This window comes from Leptodactylus fuscus (genome assembly GCF_031893055.1).
Source record: "Leptodactylus fuscus isolate aLepFus1 chromosome 5 unlocalized genomic scaffold, aLepFus1.hap2 SUPER_5_unloc_1, whole genome shotgun sequence".
Lineage (NCBI taxonomy): Eukaryota > Metazoa > Chordata > Amphibia > Anura > Leptodactylidae > Leptodactylus > Leptodactylus fuscus.
This window is the reverse complement of record NW_027439806.1, coordinates 526226-548301: the sequence shown is the minus strand read 5'-3', so window position 1 is coordinate 548301 and position 22076 is coordinate 526226. Positions and strand designations below refer to the sequence as shown.

The 22076-nt window shown below is 38.7% G+C and overlaps 1 protein-coding gene across 1 annotated transcript; it reads left to right on the top strand.

Annotated features, from left to right (window-relative positions):
* The first annotated feature begins 1929 nt into the window (after positions 1-1929).
* On the top strand, positions 1930-20114 carry LOC142186348 (beta-1,3-galactosyltransferase 5-like). Its single transcript, XM_075261176.1, has 3 exons — positions 1930-2013; positions 4659-5253; positions 19568-20114. Exons 1-3 carry the CDS (start codon positions 1930-1932, stop codon positions 20038-20040), a joined length of 1152 nt encoding a protein of 383 aa, XP_075117277.1. The 3' UTR covers positions 20041-20114.
* The last annotated feature ends 1962 nt before the right edge of the window (positions 20115-22076 follow it).

The window sequence follows — 22076 nt, the reverse complement described above, 5'->3', positions numbered from 1 at the left end:
AAAAATACATAAAGTAATAAGATTATATAATGATATGATGTCATCAGTGACAATACACTGACCCATGACTACCAGGACTAGGACCAGGACCACCAGGACTAGAACTGGAGAAATACATAAAGTAATAAGATTATATAATGATATGATGTCATCAGTGACAATACACTGACCAGGACTACCAGGACCACCAGGACTAGGATCAGGACCATCAGGACTAAAACCAGGACCACCATGACTAGAACTGCAGAAATACTTAAAGTAATGACATTATATAATGATATTGTGTCATCAGTGACAATATACTGACCCAGGACTACCAGGACTAGGACTGGGACCATCAGGACTATAACTGGAGAAATACATAAAGTAATAAGATTATATAATGATATTATGTCATCAGTGACCCAGGACCACCAGGGCTATAACTGGAGAACTACAGAAACACAAAGTAATCCCTTTCTAGGAAACCTTTATGAAAAGGAAATGGGGAGGGTATATACCAGTCTACAGGATGATAATTACAGGGTAAGTCTATAGTGAAGTGTTAGGGCTCGTTCACATCTGCGGCCCGGTCTCCGTACTTAGGTTTCCGTTTCCTGCCTAAAACACAGGCAGGATACGGAAACCTGCAGGAGACTTTCTCACCCATTCATTTGAATGGGTGAGAGAGATGTCCGGCCGTGCGCGGCAGTGAGCGTTTTGCACTCTCCGCCGCGAAACCGGGTTTTATAATCCGGACACAGAGTCGGACATGCAGTACTCTGTGTCCGGATAAAAAAATCCGGTTTCGCGGCGGAGAGCGCAAAACGCTCACCGCCGCGCACGGCCGGACCCGGTCTATGGTTTCCGTCTTCTGGCATGCATAAGACGGAAACCATAGAACGGAGACCCCAGACGCAGGTGTGAACCCAGCGTTACCTGACCTACAATAAGGACGTTAATGACTTTTTTTTTTACAATCGATATCTCCAAAGGACATTAAAAATGAAATAAAAAGTTAGAAATGTTATTTAAAAAATTGCAAACGCTTGTAAAAAATAGCAAGAAAAAGACAAGTAATGGACCTCGTAGAGGGGCCTGCTCGGGATCCTCCTTTAGGATAAGATTACATGAAGCAAATCAGATTACAGAATGCAGAGTTTTACAGTCACAACAAAGTATCCAAATGTGCAAAAATCCCCAAAATCCAAGTTTTCTATTAAAACCAAAAACAAACCCATGTAAGTCTACGGGAGAAGCGCAGAATTCCTGCAGGTAGACTGAAGACGTTACGTTGTGCGGATGAGTTGACAGAAAATTGCCGTCATTTTGCCGGGACTGTGTAATGGGGCACAACAGCCAAAAATCCTGACACAGACCCCATGGCACCATCACAGGCTATGCTCAGCAGAGGTTCTGTTCCTGCGCCCGGGCTCATCCATTGTGACATCATGTGACCTGTGAGATTTCGGTGACAGGTCGAACATGTGACTTTGATGACCTTTTGCAGCCAAATCTCAGCTGTAACAATCTCTTTCTGTCAGGCGACACCTGTAGCACGGCAGGCCGAGGATGTCAGTAATTAGCCTGGGATTGTTGCGTGCCTGTGACATTCCTGTATGTAGGATCGGGCCAGACTCGCCCAGTGTCACCGACCACACGCCCTGTGCACTCTGAGCATCCTGCGCTTTAATCACATTGTCTATTATCACTATAAACCTCATTCCACAATTGTCGTCATCACCCTAATGATACCTTGTCACCGGTGTGGATGGAGCCCCAGAGCCTGCACTGATGTGGGGAGAACCAGGGTGTCATAGGTAACATCTACACCCTATTCCTTACACTACTAGCTATAGAAGCACCACAGGTAGCTGTCACACCCGGGCCCCGGAGCCTGAGGGGCCCCAACATCTCATTTCCAGAGGACACCGCTGCAAGATACAGAAGATGATGGTTAGGGGGCTCAGGTACAGATTTTTCTTTGCGGATCTGGTGCAACCAGGAGCGACTCTGATTGGACTGACCTATCGGGTAAGACTATCAGCGAGGTATGAGGCGACGTGGCGTCATAAAATCTGTATTACTATGTGGCGGTGTGGTGTTAGATAATCAGTATTACTACAGGTATCATATAGCAGTATACAGTATTACTATGTGGTGTCCTGCCTGTAGATTCTTTGTATCTGTGTCCTCTCTGTATATGCAACCTGACTATAAACTCTGTATCCATGTCCTGTCTATAGAACGTCTCTATCCGTGTTCTCTCATATCTGTGTCTTGCCTATAGATCCTCTGCATCAGTGTCCTCTCATATCTGTATCCTGCCTATAGATCCTCTGTATCCGTATCCTCTCATATCTGTATCTTGCCTATAGATCCTCTGTATCCTCTCATATCTGTGTTTTGCCTATAGATCCTGTGTATCCATGTAATCTCATATCTGTTTTGCCTATAGATCCTCTCATATGTGTTTTGCCTATAGATCCTCTGTATCTTGCCTATAGATCCTCTGTATCCATGTCCTCTCATATCTGTATCCTGCCTATAGATCCTCTGCATCCGTGTCCTCTCATATCTGTATCCTGCCTATGGATCCTCTGTATCCATGTCCTGCCTAGAGACTCTCCTGTATCCGTGTCCTCTCTGTATATCTGTGTCCTGCCTATACAAGGGGGCTTTATTAGCGTAACCGAAGAAAAACATTTGGTGTTATCAAAGCAAAGAATGGTTGGGGGTGGTGGATTGGGGGTTCGTGTGTCCTTGGGGTCTCATTGCTCTTGTGTGGGAATGGGTGGGCGTGGGGTAGGTGGGTGATGGGGAGGTTTTGAGGTCTTTGGGTGGTGGGTGGGGAGTTTAATAGACCTTGGGGTCTCATCTTCCCCTCATTTGGTGGCAGGTGGACACGTTTGGTAGGTGGTGGGTATGGGGGGGGGGGTTTGGGTTATAACAGTCCATGGAGTCTCATCTTCCTCTTCGTTGGTGGCTGCTATATGGGGGGGGTTGGAGGTGGGGTGGGGCGGTTGGTTTGGGGTATAACAGTCCGTGGAGTCTCGTGTTCCTCTTCGTTGGTGACTGCTATATGGGGGGGTGGGGGTGGGGCGGGTGTTTTGGGATAAATATAACAGTCCATGGAGTCTCATCTTCCTCTTGTTTGGTGACACCTGGACACGTATTGGGCAGCGATCTCCACAGTGGCCTCTTCTTCTCCCAGTAGGATGTAGAGTTTCCTCTTCTCCCAGTCTGGGATGTGGGCAGAGAGTCTTTGGTAGTAGACGGCCCTCACAGCTGAGTATTTGGTGCAGTGTAGCAGGAAGTGGGTCTGGTCTTCTAGGACCCCCTGGTCACAGTGCTGGCACAGTCTCTTCTCCCGTGGCTTGTACGTCTGTCTGTATCGCCCCGTCTCTATCTCTAGGTTGTGGGCGCTCAGTCTGTACCGGCTCAGGGTCTGTCTGTGCTTGGGGTGGCGTATTCTCTCCAGGTAGGTGGCCATGGTGTAGTCCCTTTGTAGGGATTGGTACACATTGGTGAGTTTCTTGGAGTTATTTATTTTGTTTCTCTATTCCTCTATGTACTGCTTTCTGTTTGCCTCTGTGGTCGCCTTTATTTCGGCCTTGGTCACCATCTCTTGGTGTTTTTGGTTTGGTGGTTGGCTGTTGTTTGGTTGGGGTCTTTTTTTTTTTTAGCTATGTGGCTTAGCCATGCTTGGTGGTGGTAGGAGTCGAGCTTGCTCCCCTGGATGTGTGCCTAGCGCCCTCTTCTGTATGGTGAGCCATAGGGGGAGTCTGCCTAGCTCTGCCCTGCAGGCCATGTTGGTGGTGTTGCAATGGACATGGAGCAGGTATTTGCAGAACTCCAGGTGGAAGTTCTCTGTTGGGCTGGAATCCCACTTTGACTGGTCTGGGTAGGTGGCTGGGCCCCAGACCTCGCTGCCATAGAGAAGGATCGGGGAGATGACTGCGTCAAATATCTTCAGCCAGACCCTCACCGGTGGTTTGAGGTGGTACAGTTGTCTTCTGATGGCGTAGAAGGTTCTGCAGGCTTTTGCTTTCAGGGTTTCTATTGCTGCTTTGAAGCTTCCTGATTGGCTGAGCTCCAGCCCCAGGTAGGTGTAGCTGTTGGTTTTCTCCAGTGTGGAGCCGTTCAGTGTGAATTGTGGGGTGGTGGAGGCTTTATTGTGGCCCTTCTTCTGAAATACTATGACTTTGGTCTTCTTGTGGTTGATGGGTAGGGCCCATATGGTGCTGAATTTTTCCAGCACTGACATATCCATGTCCTGCCTATAGATCCTCTGTATCGGTGTCCTGCCTAGAGACTCTCCTGTATCTGTGTACTCTCTGTATATTTTTGCCCTGCCTATAGATCCCCTGTATCCGTATCCTCTCTGTATAACCGTGTCCTTCCTATAGTGCTGCTGTCCTATAGTATATATCTCCTATATGTCATTCACCCTGCTGTATACACTCCTATCAGTCCCATAGCGAGCACTGTTGGATGACCCTATAGGTTGCTTGGTATACCAGTCCTGGCCCCAATACAGGTGACATTTATTTGGCAGTATACCCCAATCCTGTATGTATATAATAATGTGATTAGACAATACATGAGGTTTTGCTTCCCCGCCGTTGTTGTTGCTCTGCCCTTCTCGGCATTTACCACCTGTCTATTTCTCTCTGCAGTGCATGGTAAGACGCCGCCGTTCTATCATTGCCGTCCTGTCGCTCGCCCTGTGTTGCACCCTCTCTCTTCTGGCATGGATTATAGAGGAAGAGGCGCCTATATGGGAACTTCCCGACCTCCAAGACCCGTTCCCAGCTAACCTCAGTTCTCCACCATCGCTCCGTCGTTCTGCCACTTTATATGACACCAACTTCAGCTTCTTCCTAGACCTGTCTGAATACAATCAAACGTACCCGGCTCTTCAGAACTACAGATGTCGAGCCATTATAGGACTTTTAGGATATTGCCGCACACAAGAACCCCTAATTCTAATGGCGGTGAAATCCCATGCGGCAGCCAAGTCACGCAGGGACGCCCTCCGAAAGACTTGGGCAAAGGAGAGGAGGATTGATGGCTATACCTTTAAGCCTGTCTTTCTAATGGCCAATTCAGGAAAGAAGAGGCAGATGGGAAGGCTGATAGCAGAGGCTTCGTTTTTTGGGGACATCCTTCTATGGGATTTTTTCGAGAGTCACCATAACTTATCTTTAAAGGAACGGTGCTTCTTGGAGTGGTTGTTCTACCGATGTCAAGAAGCCAAATACATCTTCAAAGGTGAGTCTTACAGAACATGAGTGACTAGGACGGAAAGGATGACAGATATAGACCGTGTGATCGGGACAGGAGGTGGGCAATAAGTTTGTGTCCCCCACCACCACCAACAAGCATCAGCTGTAATCTGTATGGGCACCAACGTAAGGACTCAGGATCCCTGGCACACCACCAGGGAGAAATGAGAAGAGGAGGAGAAAAACACGCGCACGAGAGAGAGAAACAGAGGAAGAGAGTGGGAGGACGAGAGAGTGGGAGGACGAGAGAGAGGGGGGACGAGAGAGAGGGGGGACGAGAGAGAGAACGGCAGAACCAGCGTTGATTGGCCAAATGCTGTACACTGGCCAATCAACATTGGTGAATGCATTCCTATGGGAAAAAGTCAGCTTGCGCATATCGCAAGCTGACAGGGATCCCGACCAGATAGAGCCCCAAAGACCTGGGTGAGTGACATTCCCCCCTAAATAAAGGTAATCCCTAGCGAACCCTGCCTGTAGATCAGTCCCTGTCTCACAGTCACATAGTTCACAGTATCAAATTAATCAAATGTTAAATCGACCATTTGTCTAATGTGGAGGTCAACTGATTTTGGCCGCCAATTCCTTTTTACGATTTTTTTCGATGCCTCCATTGTCATAGTTCCTGTCCCACCTCCCATGCGCAGTTATTGGTGCAAAAAACGCGCCAGGGAAGGTGGGAGGGGATACAAATTTTTACTGCATATGCCTCGTGGTATTCAATTGTAATCGAATACCTCGAACGGCCTGAAATTTGATCGAATATGTATTTGATCGAACGATGTTCGCTCATCTCTAAATACTACCGCCTATGTACAAGAATATAACTACTATAATACTACCTCCTACCCTGTTTCCCCGAAAATAAGACATGTTCTTATAATTAAGTATCTAACGAAATATATGACCTTTCTTATTTTCGGGGGATGTTTTATGCAGCGGCTGGAGTGGGGAACAATCAGCAAACGAAGCGGGGAACAATTAGCGGAGTGCCGGCATGACTGCCGGTTGTATGTGATCCAGAAGGTGAAGGGGGGGGGTGTCTTATTTTCGGGGAAACAGGGTATGTACAAGAATATAACTACTATAATACTACTCCTATGTACAAGAATATAACTACTATAATACTGCCCCCTATGTACAAGAATATAACTACTATAATACTACTCCTATGTACAAGAATATAACTATTATAATACTACTCCTATGTACAAGAATATAACTACTATAATACTACCTCCTATGTACAAGAATATAATTACTATAATACTACTCCTATGTACAAGAATATAACTACTATAAAACTGCTCCTATGTACAAGAATATAACTACTATAATACTACCTCCTATGTACAAGAATATAACTACTATAATACAACTACTATAATACTGCTCCCATGTACAAGAATATAACTACTATAATACTACTCCTATGTACAAGAATATAACTACTATAATACTACTCCTATGTACAAGAATATAACTACTATAATACAACTACTATAATACTGCTCCTATGTACAAGAATATAACTATTATAATACTACTCCTATGTACAAGAATATAACTACTATAATACAACTACTATAATACTGCTCCTATGTACAAGAATATAACTACTATAATACTGCTCCTATGTACAAGAATATAAGTACTATAATACTACCCCTATGTACAAGAATATAACTAGTATAATACTACTCCTATGTACAAGAATATAAGTACTATAATACTACCCCTATGTACAAGAATATAACTAGTATAATACTACTCCTATGTACAAGAATATAACTACTATAATACTACTCCTATGTACAAGAATATAACTAGTATAATACTACTCCTATGTACAAGAATATAACTACTATAATACTACCTCCTGTGTACAAGAATATAACTACTATAATACTGCTCCTATGTACAAGAATATAACTACTATAATACTACTCCTATGTACAAGAATATAAGTACTATAATACTACTCCTATGTACAAGAATAAAACTAGTATAATACTACCTCCTATGTACAAGAATATAACTACTATAATACTACTCCTATGTACAAGAATATAACTACTATAATACTACTCCTATGTACAAGAATATAACTACTATAATACTACTCCTATGTACAAGAATATAACTAGTATAATACTACCTCCTATGTACAAGAATATAACTACTATAATACTGCTCCTATGTACAAGAATATAACTACTATAATACTACCTCCTATGTACAAGAATATAACTACTATAATACTGCCCCTATGTACAAGAATATAACTACTATAATACTACCTCCTGTGTACAAGAATATAACTACTATAATACTGCTCCTATGTACAAGAATCTAACTACTATAATACCTCCTATGTACAAGAATATAACTAGTATAATACTACTCCCATGTACAAGAATATAACTACTATAATACTACCTACTATGTACAAGAATATAACTACTATAATACTACCTACTAAATACAAGAATATAACTACTATAATAGTGCCCCTATGTACAAGAATATAACTAGTATAATACTACTCCTATGTACAAGAATATAACTACTATAATAGTGCCCCTATGTACAAGAATATAACTAGTATAATACTACTCCTATGTACAAGAATATAACTACTATAATGCTGCTCCTATGTACAAGAATATAACTACTATAATACTGCTCCTATGTACAAGAATATAACTACTATAATACCGTTCCTATGTACAAGAATATAACTACTATAATACTAATCCTATGTACAAGAATATAACTACTATAATACTAATCCTATGTACAAGAATATAACTACTATAATACTACTCCTATGTACAAGAATATAACTACTATAATACTACCTCCTATGTACAAGAATATAACTACTATAATACTACTGCTATGTACAAGAATATAACTACTATAATACTACTCCTATGTACAAGAATATAACCACTATAATACCGCCACCTATGTACGAGAATATAACTACTATAATACTGCTCCTATGTACAAGAATATAACTACTATAATACTACTCCTATGTACAAGAATATAACTACTATAATAATACTCCTATGTACAAGAATATAACTACTATAATTCTGCTTCTATGTACAAGAATATAACTACTATAATACTGGTCCTATGTACAAGAATATAACTACTATAATACTACTCCTATGTACAAGAATATAACTACTATAATACTACCTCCTACATACAAGAATATAACTACTATAATACTACTCCTATGTACAAGAATATAACTACTATAATACTACTCCTATGTACAAGAATATAACTACTATAATACAACTACTATAATACTGCTCCTATGTACAAGAATATAACTACTATAATACTGCTCCTATGTACAAGAATATAACTACTATAATACTACTCCTATGTACAAGAATATAACTACTATAATACAACTACTATAATACTGCTCCTATGTACAAGAATATAACTACTATAATACTACCCCTTTGTTCAAGAATATAACTTCTATAATACTACCTCCTATGTACAAGAATATAACTACTATAATACTACTCCTATGTACAAGAATATAACTACTATAATACTACTCCTATGTACAAGAATATAACTACTATAATACAACTACTATAATACTGCTCCTATGTACAAGAATATAACTACTATAATACTGCTCCTATGTACAAGAATATAACTACTATAATACTACTCCTATGTACAAGAATATAACTACTATAATACAACTACTATAATACTGCTCCTATGTACAAGAATATAACTACTATAATACTACCCCTTTGTTCAAGAATATAACTTCTATAATACTACCTCCTATGTACAAGAATATAACTACTATAATACTACCCCTATGTACAAGAATATAACTACTATAATACTACCTCCTATGTACAAGAATATAACTACTATAATACTACCCCTATGTACAAGAATATATCTACTATAATACTACTCCTATGTACAAGAATATAACTACTATAATACTACCCCTATGTACAAGAATATAACTACTATAATACTACCCCTATGTACAAGAATATATCTACTATAATACTACTCCTATGTACAAGAATATAACTACTATAATACTACCTCCTATGTACAAGAATATAACTTCTATAATACTACCTCCTATGTACAAGAATATAACTACTATAATACTGCCCCTATGTACAAGAATATAACTACTATAATACTACCTCCTATGTACAAGAATATAACTACTAAAATACTACCCCTATGTACAAGAATATATCTACTATAATACTACTCCTATGTACAAGAATATAACTACTATAATACTACCTCCTATGTACAAGAATATAACTTCTATAATACTACCTCCTATGTACAAGAATATAACTACTATTATACTACCCCTATGTACAAGAATATAACTACTATAATACTACCTCCTATGTACAAGAATATAACTACTATAATACTACCCCTATGTACAAGAATATAACTACTATAATAGTACCTCCTATGTACAAGAATATAACTACTATAATACTACCCCTATGTACAAGAATATAACTACTATAATACTTATCCTATGTACAAGAATATATCTACTATAATACTACTCCTATGTACAAGAATATAACTATTATAAAACTACTCCTATGTACAAGAATATAACTACTATAATACAACTACTATAATACTGCTCCTATGTACAAGAATATAACTACTATAATACTACTCCTATGTACAAGAATATAACTACTATAATAATACTCCTATGTACAAGAATATAACTATTATAATACTACTCCTATGTACAAGAATATAACTACTATAATACAACTACTATAATACTGCTCCTATGTACAAGAATATAACTACTATAATACTACCCCTTTGTTCAAGAATATAACTACTATAATACTACTCCTATGTACAAGAATATAAGTACTATAATACTACTCCTATGTACAAGAATATAACTACTATAATACTGCTCCTATGTACAAGAATATAACTACTATAATACTACTCCTATGTACAAGAATATAACTACTATAATTCTGCTCCTATGTACAAGAATATAACTACTATAATACTGGTCCTATGTACAAGAATATAACTACTATAATACTACTCCTATGTACAAGAATATAACTACTATAATACTACCTCCTACATACAAGAATATAACTACTATAATACTACTCCTATGTACAAGAATATAACTACTATAATACTACTCCTATGTACAAGAATATAACTACTATAATACAACTACTATAATACTGCTCCTATGTACAAGAATATAACTACTATAATACTACCCCTTTGTTCAAGAATATAACTTCTATAATACTACCTCCTATGTACAAGAATATAACTACTATAATACTACCCCTATGTACAAGAATATAACTACTATAATACTACTCCTATGTACAAGAATATAACTACTATAATACTACCCCTATGTACAAGAATATAACTACTATAATACTACCCCTATGTACAAGAATATATCTACTATAATACTACTCCTATGTACAAGAATATAACTACTATAATACTACCTCCTATGTACAAGAATATAACTACTATAATACTACCCCTATGTACAAGAATATAACTACTATAATACTACCCCTATGTACAAGAATATAACTACTATAATACTACCCCTATGTACAAGAATATATCTACTATAATACTACTCCTATGTACAAGAATATAACTACTATAATACTACCTCCTATGTACAAGAATATAACTACTATAATACTACCCCTATGTACAAGAATATAACTACTATAATACTACCCCTATGTACAAGAATATAACTACTATAATACTACCCCTATGTACAAGAATATATCTACTATAATACTACTCCTATGTACAAGAATATAACTACTATAATACTACTCCTATGTACAAGAATATAACTACTATAATACTACCCCTATGTACAAGAATATAACTACTATAATACTACCCCTATGTACAAGAATATAACTACTATAATACTACTCCTATGTACAAGAATATAACTACTATAATACTACCCCTATGTACAAGAATATATCTACTATAATACTACTCCTATGTACAAGAATATAACTACTATAATACTACCTCCTATGTACAAGAATATAACTTGTATAATACTACCTCCTATGTACAAGAATATAACTACTATAATACTACCCCTATGTACAAGAATATAACTACTATAATACTACCTCCTATGTACAAGAATATAACTACTAAAATACTACCCCTATGTACAAGAATATATCTACTATAATACTACTCCTATGTACAAGAATATAACTACTATAATACTACCTCCTATGTACAAGAATATAACTTCTATAATACTACCTCCTATGTACAAGAATATAACTACTATAATACTACCCCTATGTACAAGAATATAACTACTATAATACTACCTCCTATGTACAAGAATATAACTACTATAATACTACCCCTATGTACAAGAATATAACTACTATAATAGTACCTCCTATGTACAAGAATATAACTACTATAATACTACCCCTATGTACAAGAATATAACTACTATAATACTTATCCTATGTACAAGAATATATCTACTATAATACTACTCCTATGTACAAGAATATAACTATTATAATACTACTCCTATGTACAAGAATATAACTACTATAATACAACTACTATAATACTGCTCCTATGTACAAGAATATAACTACTATAATACTACTCCTATGTACAAGAATATAACTACTATAATAATACTCCTATGTACAAGAATATAACTATTATAATACTACTCCTATGTACAAGAATATAACTACTATAATACAACTACTATAATACTGCTCCTATGTACAAGAATATAACTACTATAATACTACCCCTTTGTTCAAGAATATAACTACTATAATACTACTCCTATGTACAAGAATATAAGTACTATAATACTACTCCTATGTACAAGAATATAACTACTATAATACTGCTCCTATGTACAAGAATATAACTACTATAATACTACTCCTATGTACAAGAATATAAGTACTATAATACTACTCCTATGTACAAGAATATAACTAGTATAATACTACCTCCTATGTACAAGAATATAACTACTATAATACTACTCCTACCGGTATGTACAAGAATATAACTAGTATAATACTACCTCCTATGTACAAGAATATAACTACTATAATACTGCTCCTATGTACAAGAATATAACTACTATAATACTACCTCCTATGTACAAGAATATAACTACTATAATACTGCCCCTATGTACAAGAATATAACTACTATAATACTACCTCCTGTGTACAAGAATATAACTACTATAATACTGCTCCTATGTACAAGAATCTAACTACTATAATACCTCCTATGTACAAGAATATAACTACTATAATACTGCCCCTATGTACAAAAATATAACTAGTATAATACTACTCCTATGTACAAGAATATAACTACTATAATACTGCTCCTATGTACAAGAATACAACTACTATAATACTACTCCTATGTACAAGAATATAACTACTATAATACTACCTCCTATGTGCAAGAAAATAACTACTATAATACTACTCCTATGTACAAGAATATAACTACTATAATACTACTCCTATGTACAAGAATATAACTACTATAATACTGCTCCTATGTACAAAAAAATAACTACTATAATACTGCTCCTATGTACAAGAATATAACTACTATAATACTGCTCCTATGTACAAGAATATAACTACTATAATACTACTCCTATGTACAAGAATATAACTACTATAATACTAATCCTATGTACAAGAATATAACTACTATAATACTAATCCTATGTACAAGAATATAACTACTATAATACTACTCCTATGTACAAGAATATAACTACTACAATACTGCTCCTATGTACAAGAATATAACTACTATAATACTACTCCTATGTACAAGAATATAACTACTATAATACTACCTCCTATGTACAAGAATATAACTACTATAATACTACTGCTATGTACAAGAATATAACTACTATAATACTACTCCTATGTACAAGAATATAACCACTATAATACCGCCACCTATGTACGAGAATATAACTACTATAATACTGCTCCTATGTACAAGAATATAACTACTATAATACTACTCCTATGTACAAGAATATAACTACTATAATAATACTCCTATGTACAAGAATATAACTACTATAATTCTGCTCCTATGTACAAGAATATAACTACTATAATACTGGTCCTATGTACAAGAATATAACTACTATAATACTACTCCTACGTACAAGAATATAACTACTATAATACTACCTCCTACATACAAGAATATAACTACTATAATACTACTCCTATGTACAAGAATATAACTACTATAATACTACTCCTATGTACAAGAATATAACTACTATAATACAACTACTATAATACTGCTCCTATGTACAAGAATATAACTACTATAATACTGCTCCTATGTACAAGAATATAACTACTATAATACTACTCCTATGTACAAGAATATAACTACTATAATACTGCTCCTATGTACAAGAATATAACTACTATAATACTACTCCTATGTACAAGAATATAACTACTATAATACTACCCCTTTGTTCAAGAATATAACTTCTATAATACTACCTCCTATGTACAAGAATATAACTACTATAATACTACCCCTATGTACAAGAATATAACTACTATAATACTACCTCCTATGTACAAGAATATATCTACTATAATACTACTCCTATGTACAAGAATATAACTACTATAATACTACCTCCTATGTACAAGAATATAACTACTATAATACTGCCCCTATGTACAAGAATATAACTACTATAATACTACCTCCTGTGTACAAGAATATAACTACTATAATACTGCTCCTATGTACAAGAATCTAACTACTATAATACCTCCTATGTACAAGAATATAACTACTATAATACTGCCCCTATGTACAAAAATATAACTAGTATAATACTACTCCTATGTACAAGAATATAACTACTATAATACTGCTCCTATGTACAAGAATACAACTACTATAATACTACTCCTATGTACAAGAATATAACTACTATAATACTACCTCCTATGTGCAAGAAAATAACTACTATAATACTACTCCTATGTACAAGAATATAACTACTATAATACTACTCCTATGTACAAGAATATAACTACTATAATACTGCTCCTATGTACAAAAAAATAACTACTATAATACTGCTCCTATGTACAAGAATATAACTACTATAATACTGCTCCTATGTACAAGAATATAACTACTATAATACCGTTCCTATGTACAAGAATATAACTACTATAATACTAATCCTATGTACAAGAATATAACTACTATAATACTACTCCTATGTACAAGAATATAACTACTACAATACTGCTCCTATGTACAAGAATATAACTACTATAATACTACTCCTATGTACAAGAATATAACTACTATAATACTACCTCCTATGTACAAGAATATAACTACTATAATACTACTGCTATGTACAAGAATATAACTACTATAATACTACTCCTATGTACAAGAATATAACCACTATAATACCGCCACCTATGTACGAGAATATAACTACTATAATACTGCTCCTATGTACAAGAATATAACTACTATAATACTACTCCTATGTACAAGAATATAACTACTATAATAATACTCCTATGTACAAGAATATAACTACTATAATTCTGCTCCTATGTACAAGAATATAACTACTATAATACTGGTCCTATGTACAAGAATATAACTACTATAATACTACTCCTACGTACAAGAATATAACTACTATAATACTACCTCCTACATACAAGAATATAACTACTATAATACTACTCCTATGTACAAGAATATAACTACTATAATACTACTCCTATGTACAAGAATATAACTACTATAATACAACTACTATAATACTGCTCCTATGTACAAGAATATAACTACTATAATACTGCTCCTATGTACAAGAATATAACTACTATAATACTACTCCTATGTACAAGAATATAACTACTATAATACTGCTCCTATGTACAAGAATATAACTACTATAATACTACTCCTATGTACAAGAATATAACTACTATAATACTACCCCTTTGTTCAAGAATATAACTTCTATAATACTACCTCCTATGTACAAGAATATAACTACTATAATACTACCTCCTATGTACAAGAATATAACTACTATAATACTACCTCCTATGTACAAGAATATATCTACTATAATACTACCCCTATGTACAAGAATATATCTACTATAATACTACTCCTATGTACAAGAATATAACTACTATAATACTACCCCTATGTACAAGAATATAACTACTATAATACTACCCCTATGTACAAGAATATATCTACTATAATACTACTCCTATGTACAAGAATATAACTACTATAATACTACCTCCTATGTACAAGAATATAACTTCTATAATACTACTTCCTATGTACAAGAATATATCTACTATAATACTACCCCTATGTACAAGAATATAACTACTATAATACTACTCCTATGTACAAGAATATAACTACTATCATACTACCTCCTATGTACAAGAATATAACTTCTATAATACTACCTCCTATGTACAAGAATATAACTACTATAATACTACCCCTATGTACAAGAATATAACTATTATAATACTACTCCTATGTACAAGAATATAACTACTATAATACTACTCCTATGTACAAGAATATAACTACTATAATACTGCTCCTATGTACAAGAATATAACTACTATAATACTACCTCCTATGTACAAGAATATAACTGCTATAATACTACTCCTATGTACAAGAATATAACTACTATAATACTACCTCCTATGTACAAGAATATAACTACTATAATACTACTCCTATGTACAAGAATATAACTACTATAATACTGCTCCTATGTACAAGAATATAACTACTATAATACTACCTCCTATGTACAAGAATATAACTACTATAATACTACCTCCTATGTACAAGAATATAACTACTATAATACTACTCCTATGTACAAGAATATAACTACTATAATACTGCTCCTATGTACAAGAATATAACCACTATAAGGGTGAATTCACACTGAGTAAACGCTAGCTTATTCTGAACGTAAAACACGTTCAGAATAAGCGGCGTCTAAAGCAGCTCCATTCATTTCTATGGGAGCGGGGATACGAGCGCTCCCCATAGAAATGAATGGGCTGCTTCTTTCACTCCGTGCAGTCCCATTGAAGTGAATGGGGAGTGCCGGCGTATACGGCAAGCTCTGCTCATGCCGGAGCGTACACGCCGGCACTCCCCATTCACTTCAATGGGACTGCACGGAGTGAAAGAAGCAGCCCATTCATTTCTATGGGGAGCGCTCGTATCCCCGCTCCCATAGAAATGAATGGAGCTGCTTTAGACGCCGCTTATTCTGAACGTGTTTTACGTTCAGAATAAGCTAGCGTTTACTCAGTGTGAATGCACCCTTATAGTGCCACCTATGTACGGGAATATAACTACTATAATACTACTCCTATGTACGGGAATAAATCTATATATTATGGATGTCAGTAGGTTGGCGCAGGTTTATCTGACAGACGTGTGTATACAGTACAGTATATAGTATTCTTCCCTATTATATAGCAGTTTCCGTATCCGTCCTTGGTGCAGTATTCTCTTTGCGTTTCCTCCTCACGTTCCATTTCTTATTACCTCCATGGCTGACAAATGTGACAACGTGTCCAGTAACATGTGTATAAATAACTGGCGTAGACCCCGCTGTGTCACAGACTTCCTCCAAGGTCTCAGGCCTGGGAAATAGATGTGAGCAGTATTTTGGGTAGCAGGAAGTGTGCGGAGAGTAGAGTTAACCCTTACTGGTTTGTAATGTGAAGGGTGATCCCTCAGGAAGGGCGACCCACCAGTATCCCGAAAAGTCACTAGATATAAAACTGTCCTTTGGACACCGAAGTGATTCGTGTAATACTCAGGTGGACTCAGACACAGATTATAATAAACGGGGACAGACTTATGATGTCAGGGGACCCAAGTATTATTTTGCCCCTCATCAAAAAATTTTTGGACATGCCCCCTTTTTAGCAGATCCGCCCACCTATTTGAATGTCAATTTTTTTTTTCTTTTTTGGACTTACCACATACAGTATATTGCCCACTTTATTGGGTTCCGCAGTTTATTTCCTCCTTTACTGCCCCCCCACTATACATTGCCCCCTTCTATGGCCCCCAGTTAGTATAATGCCCCTTCTTTTGGCCATTACCTGTTGATTTTCATCACCCACCCTAGCTCTTGTTCAGGGTTGCCTCTGCTTTGACTTCCAGGCGGTGCCACAGACTATATCTGGATGCCCAACAATTTAAAGGGATTCTATCATTTAAACACTTTTTATTCTACCTGACATGTCAGAACAGCTTTAAGAAAGGCTATTCGTCTCCTACCTTTATCAGTCGTCTCTGCGCCGCCGTTTGGTAGAAATACCGGTTTTTACCGATATGCAAATGAGTTCTTTTGCAGCACTGGGGTCCGGTTCCAGCGCTCAGACATCACTGGGGGCGTCCCCAATGCTGCCAGACAAATCTCTCCAGCGACGCCTCCATTTTCAACAGCGTCTTCTTCCGGCTGGGGTCACACTCTGGTGCCTGTGCAGTCAGCTCTGCCATCGGGACGCAGGCAAGAGCCGAGTGCACAGGCCGGCCACTGGCCATTTTTATGGAGGCCGCTACGCACGCATGTGCAGTACAGTCCTGTAGTTTTATGGAGAACAGGAGTGTACTGAGCATGTGTGTGTAAGCAGCCTCCAAAAAAATGGCCGCCGGCCGGCCTGTGCACTCGGCTTTGCCTGGTCCCGATGGCAGAGCCGACTGCACAGGTGCACAAGTCTGACCATAGCCGGAAAAAGAAGATGAAGACGAGGTTGCTGTTCAAGATGGAGGCGTTGCTGGAGAGAGTTCTCTGGCAGCATTGGGGACACCCCCAATGCTGTCTGAGTGCTGGGGCCCGTCCCCAGTGCTGCGAAAGAACTAATTTGCATACCGATAAAAAAAGGTATTTCTACCAAACGGCGGGCCGGATGCGACTGATAAAGGTAGGAGATGAATAGACTTTCTTAAAGGGATTCTACCACTAAATCAGTATTTTTTCTGCTTTAGATGTCGGAATAGCCTTTACAAAGTCTATTCGTCTCTTATCGTTAGACGTGGTCACCGCGGCGCCTTTCCTTAGAAATCCCGGTTTTTACCGATATGCTAATGAGTTCTCTTGCAGCAGTGGAGGTGGGCCCCAGCGCTCAAACAGCGATGGGGGCCTCCCCACTGCTGCCCGAGAACTCTCTCCAGCGACGCCTCCTTCTTCAGATGGATCCTCCCCTTCTCTGTCGTCTTCCTTCTGCTTCAGCTCCAACACCTGTGCAGTCGGCTTTGCCAACGAGACACTAGTAGAGCCGACTGCGCATGGCAGCCAGCGGCCATATTTTCGAGGCCGCAATTGCGCGCACGCGCAGTACGCTCCTCAAAATCTTCGCCAAAAAGACCGTACTGCGCGTGCTCAGTAAGGTCTGTACAGACCTCTGACGCACGAGTGAAGTCATCCAGGCCGTTTGAGCGCTGGTACCCGCCCCCATTGCTGCGAGAGAACTCATTAGCATACATTTATATCATTAGCATACATGCTAATGATATAAATACAACGTGTAAGGAAATGTTACAAATGTGTTTTCTTCCCCAATTCTTAGTTTTTTGTGGCCTCGCAGCACATTGTACCAATAAATTACAATCTCTCCTGCAAAACATTAGCCCTCATGCAACCCCAACAGAAAAATAAAAAACTTACGGCTTGTGGAAGGCAGGATGTAAAAAGATAAAAACAAAAAAATCGCCGCAAAGTCCTCAAAGGATCGAAAAAAATAAAAGTGAGATAAAATAAAGCCCCGTCAAAAAGTCACAAAAATACCCAAACAACCTAAAATCTTCAGAACCCCCTTCTGGGCGTCAGTCAGTGGGGGTTCATGTGGTCACATAAGTCAGTAGTGTGTGAATGGCACCTTACAGAGTCTTCACCACAATAACTGACCATATCCGTATGGGGCTGAAGGAGGGTATGTACATTTTGGGGCCAATGTTCTCACCCTGTCGATCCTCTCCAGTGTACAGCTGTCTTGTTACTCTCCTGTATGTGACGCCATTTTTAAGGGTTACTCACTGGTGTGTTTTTCTCCATGTAGGTGATGATGACGAGTTTGTGAACCCCTATGCATTGGCGAACTACATCTCCACCTCGTACCCATCTGATCCACTTAAGATACATGGCCAACTACAAATCCACCCCCCTCCTGAGCGTTGGGGCAAATATGCGGTGCCGCTTTCCGTCTATCCCCATGCATACTATCCTCCATTTGTGTCTGGTGGGGGCTTCCTTATACCTGCGGAGTTGGTTCCATCTCTCCATTGGGCGGCCTCCATCATTCCAGTCTTCCCTCTGGATGACGTCTTCATTGGATTCCTGGCTCTTGCCACCAAGATCCGTTTTCACCATGATCCCAGATTCTTCTCGTTCGGCTTAAAGAATGATGACTTCTGTCACTATCGGGATGTCCTGGTGGTCCATGGTCTGAAACCACAGAGGATGCTGGAAGTATGGGAAGTCCTTCCATATCTGAAGCCCTGCCCACCTGAGGAGGAGGCGGAGAAGGAATAGAAAGAAAGATGACAACTACTTCCCTCACTACCTCCCACCATGTCATCTGCAACTCAGCCAAGTCATCCTCAAAAAGGAGATGCGTTCCTTCAGCTCTACATCACCCTGCAGGGGCAGGGCAGGCTCATAGCTCCTCCTCTGTATCACCCTGTAGGGGAGGGGCAGGCTCATAGCTCCTCCTCTGTATCACCCTGTAGGGGAGGGGCAGGCTCATAGCTCCTCCTCTGTATCACCCTGTAGGGGGCAGGGCAGGCTCATAGCGCCTCCTGTCTGTATCACCCTTCAGGGGGTGGGGCCAGTTCATAGCACCTCCTGTCTGTATTACCCTGTAGGAGGCTGGGTAGGCACATAGCTCCTGTCTGTATCACCCTGCAGGGGGGGGGGGCAGACTCATAGCTCCTCCTCTGTATCACCCTGTAGGGGGTGGAGCAGGCTCATAACTCCTCCTCTGTATCACCCTGTAGGGGGTGGAGCAGGCTCATAGCTCCTCCTCTGTATCACCCTGCAGGGGGTGGAGCAGGCTCATAGCTCCTCCTCTGTATCACCCTGCAGGGGGCAGGGCAGGCTCATAGCTCATTATCACCCTGTGGGTGGGTGGGGCAGGCTCATAGCTCCTCCTCTCTATCACCCTGCAGGGGGCGGGGCAGGCATCATCACCAATCGCCAGCAGACTTTTCAGTCATGAAGTATTGTGCACTTTTGTTCTCTGTATTTGGGGTGTGGGTGTAATTTATTGATTTGTACATTGTATATATATATTATTGATTGATGAATACAATGTTTCTATTTATTAATATTGTAATAAAGGTCTACTCTTATGTAGTCAGTGTATTATATTATGTAATATCATAGAATAACGGAGGCAGAAATCGTGCAAACACCCGCGGGTCAGCGCCGGCCACATACGTTCAGATCTGGTGGTCAGATGACCTGACCAGATATTATTCGGTTTCACACGATTGTTGATCGTAACGGTCCTGAAAAATGATCCATTTTCTTTTTTTTACAGGCATTTTGCCGCTGTGACTTTTGAACCCTCATAAACTTCAGTCTATTGACATATCCGTGAAAACGGACAATGATAGGACACGTTCTAATTCTGTCCCTTAGAGCGGGCCAACAAAAAAAACGGACATGTGAAATAAATAATAAGACTGGCGGAGCTAAGAAAGGATCCCACAGACACAGGGCAGGCTCCACCCCTTACATCAGGCCACACCCATGTGTCAGAATAGAAATCTCCCCCCGTTAGAATGTCCTTTGTAAGTCGCGGCAGAAACCTGACAGGGCAGAGGCCTCCCCAGCTTGCGAATGGCACAAATTACCATTAATTTTCAGAGGCTGATGACCCCCAACCAAAGGCGCTCACCATCCCCCATCTAAGAAAAACAAAAACCAAACCAACCAGTTGCCTATTTGTGACGAGCAGATACATTTACAACTTACTACGACACAACAACTCTCCGCCGCTGATTCCAGACCTCTTAGTCACATGTCCACTTCCATTTTGTCCGTTTTTATGGGCGATCTGTCGACAGATTCCAGTCAGTGATGAAACCCTGAAAATGGTGTTACCACCACGGATGGTAGAGAGACGTGAAGAGACACGTTAGATGTCACAATGTATACAGCGATGGATTATACGGCAGTCACCTCTGTGCCCTCTCACCCAGCAGGGGGCGCCAGCAGCTTGTCCTGTCAGCGCTCTGGATATAATAATCACTCACAACCATCATCAGCATTGGGAGGGGAAGGGTTAATGAAAAACCTAGACAAACGGAGTGAGCGCAGCGCACAGAATACACGCCGGTACCAGTGAGCTGACAATCTAATCCTCCACACGACACCAGCTTATAATGTCCACATGTCGAGAGACAGATACAGGTGCTGGGACAGATCACAGGGACCAATCAGGGCTGAGACTTGGGGTCTCACCGCTCCCTCCACCTGCGTGTTGGGGCCCTGCATACACCCCCCATAGCTGGGAGCCTATTGCACACTGTTCCAGCTTTCTGACACTTACCGTGACTCCAGGG

Bases quoted from the DNA above. Each gene is read 5' to 3' on its own strand.
- LOC142186348 (XM_075261176.1), top strand. From the start codon at position 1,930: ATGATGGTTAGGGGGCTCAGGTACAGATTTTTCTTTGCGGATCTGGTG. The intron at 2,014-4,658 runs GTAAGACTATCA...TTCTCTCTGCAG, and splicing joins TGATTGGACTGACCTATCGG to TGCATGGTAAGACGCCGCCG. The intron at 5,254-19,567 runs GTGAGTCTTACA...TTCTCCATGTAG, and splicing joins AGCCAAATACATCTTCAAAG to GTGATGATGACGAGTTTGTG.